The sequence below is a fragment of the Fragaria vesca genome, linkage group LG2 (assembly GCF_000184155.1).
Source record: "Fragaria vesca subsp. vesca linkage group LG2, FraVesHawaii_1.0, whole genome shotgun sequence".
Lineage (NCBI taxonomy): Eukaryota > Viridiplantae > Streptophyta > Magnoliopsida > Rosales > Rosaceae > Fragaria > Fragaria vesca.
In genome coordinates, this window is record NC_020492.1 from 32600967 (window position 1) to 32602270 (window position 1304).

At 41.6% G+C, this 1304-nt stretch overlaps 1 protein-coding gene across 1 annotated transcript in view; it reads left to right on the forward strand.

Moving 5' to 3' along the window:
- Nucleotides 1–641, forward strand: part of LOC101303671 (cytochrome P450 734A1-like) — a 4291-nt gene extending 3650 nt beyond the window's left edge. The window contains exon 4 of the mRNA XM_004291843.1: nucleotides 109–641. Coding sequence (XP_004291891.1) covers nucleotides 109–528 — 420 coding nt within the window. The 3' untranslated portion in view covers nucleotides 529–641. The remainder of the gene's footprint in view (nucleotides 1–108) is intronic.
- The last annotated feature ends 663 nt before the right edge of the window (nucleotides 642–1304 follow it).

Genomic DNA, 1304 nt, shown 5'->3' on the forward strand with positions numbered 1-1304 from the left:
GCGGACGTCCGCAGCCGAGAAGGACTGTATATATATATATATATATATATAGTTGGTTAGCTAGTAGCTGCATCCTCATATGTTCAATGCTGTCACATTTGTCAACAGGTAAGCTTGATAGTTAACGAAACGCTTAGACTCTACCCTCCAGTTGTGATGCTATTGAGGCAAACATCAAAGAAGGTTAAGCTTGGGGACATTGATATTCCTGCTCACACACAACTCTACTTGGCCTTGTCGGCTGTCCATCACGACAATGAGATATGGGGAGACGATGCTAATGAGTTCAATCCCTCGAGATTTTTAGAGCCTCGAAAGCATTTAGCCTCATTCTTTCCATTTGGTCTGGGGCCTAGAATCTGCGCAGGTCAGAACTTATCTCTGGCTGAAGCAAAACTAGTCTTGGCAACCATCATCAGGCACTATTCTTTTGAGGTCTCTCCAACCTATGTCCACGCCCCGATGTTATTGATTAGTTTACAGCCTCAGTATGGTGCTCAAATCCTCTTTAAGAAGATTCCAAGCTGAAAACTTAATGGATCTTCTAGATCAAAGCATGAAAACGCTGATTCCTACAGTTGTGTAATGTCTTAAATTTGTAATTATGTATGTATGATTGACAATGTACATTCTAACTTTCACATTGTTTATGCTCATCCAAAATTGTTCATTGTTCATCGTTCAGCCGTCTTCATCGATCTAAATCATATTACAGTAAAAACAAATCACATGATCAGTCTCTTTAGAAACAAGTCTTACACTCCCCTGCATGATGCTTCTTGTTCTTCCTCTTGCTTTTCTTCTTGTGTTTGTCTTGAAGTTTGCGTACTCAACGTTATGGGTACCATGCTGTTCTTATATCTAAATTACAAGAACAGCAGATGTATTTTTTCATAAAGGGAGGTAGAAGTATCTACATTCCAGGATTCAGGTGAGCTCTATCGATATCAGATAAGAGAAATGCTAGCAGTTTTGCTGAACAAACTTTACCCTTTCTCTTAAACTTTCTGATTTCGTAATACTAGTGAAAGCAACGATCAACAAAATGGGAAAGATCGATGAGACATGTATGTTCCGAAAGTAGCTAGAACATAGAGCTTGGGGTCTTGAGATTCTCCTGATTTTGCACATTAGGGACTAAAAGTCATTATTACCCCGCGTAGACCCTCCTAGAGACTGCCTAGACCCTCTTATAGACCGTTTAGGCCTCCATGACTCCATGAGGTCGCCTAGACCTGTGCAGAGGCCGCTTATACCCTCCCAGAGGCTGCCAATACCCATCCAGAGGCGGCCAAGACCCAGCC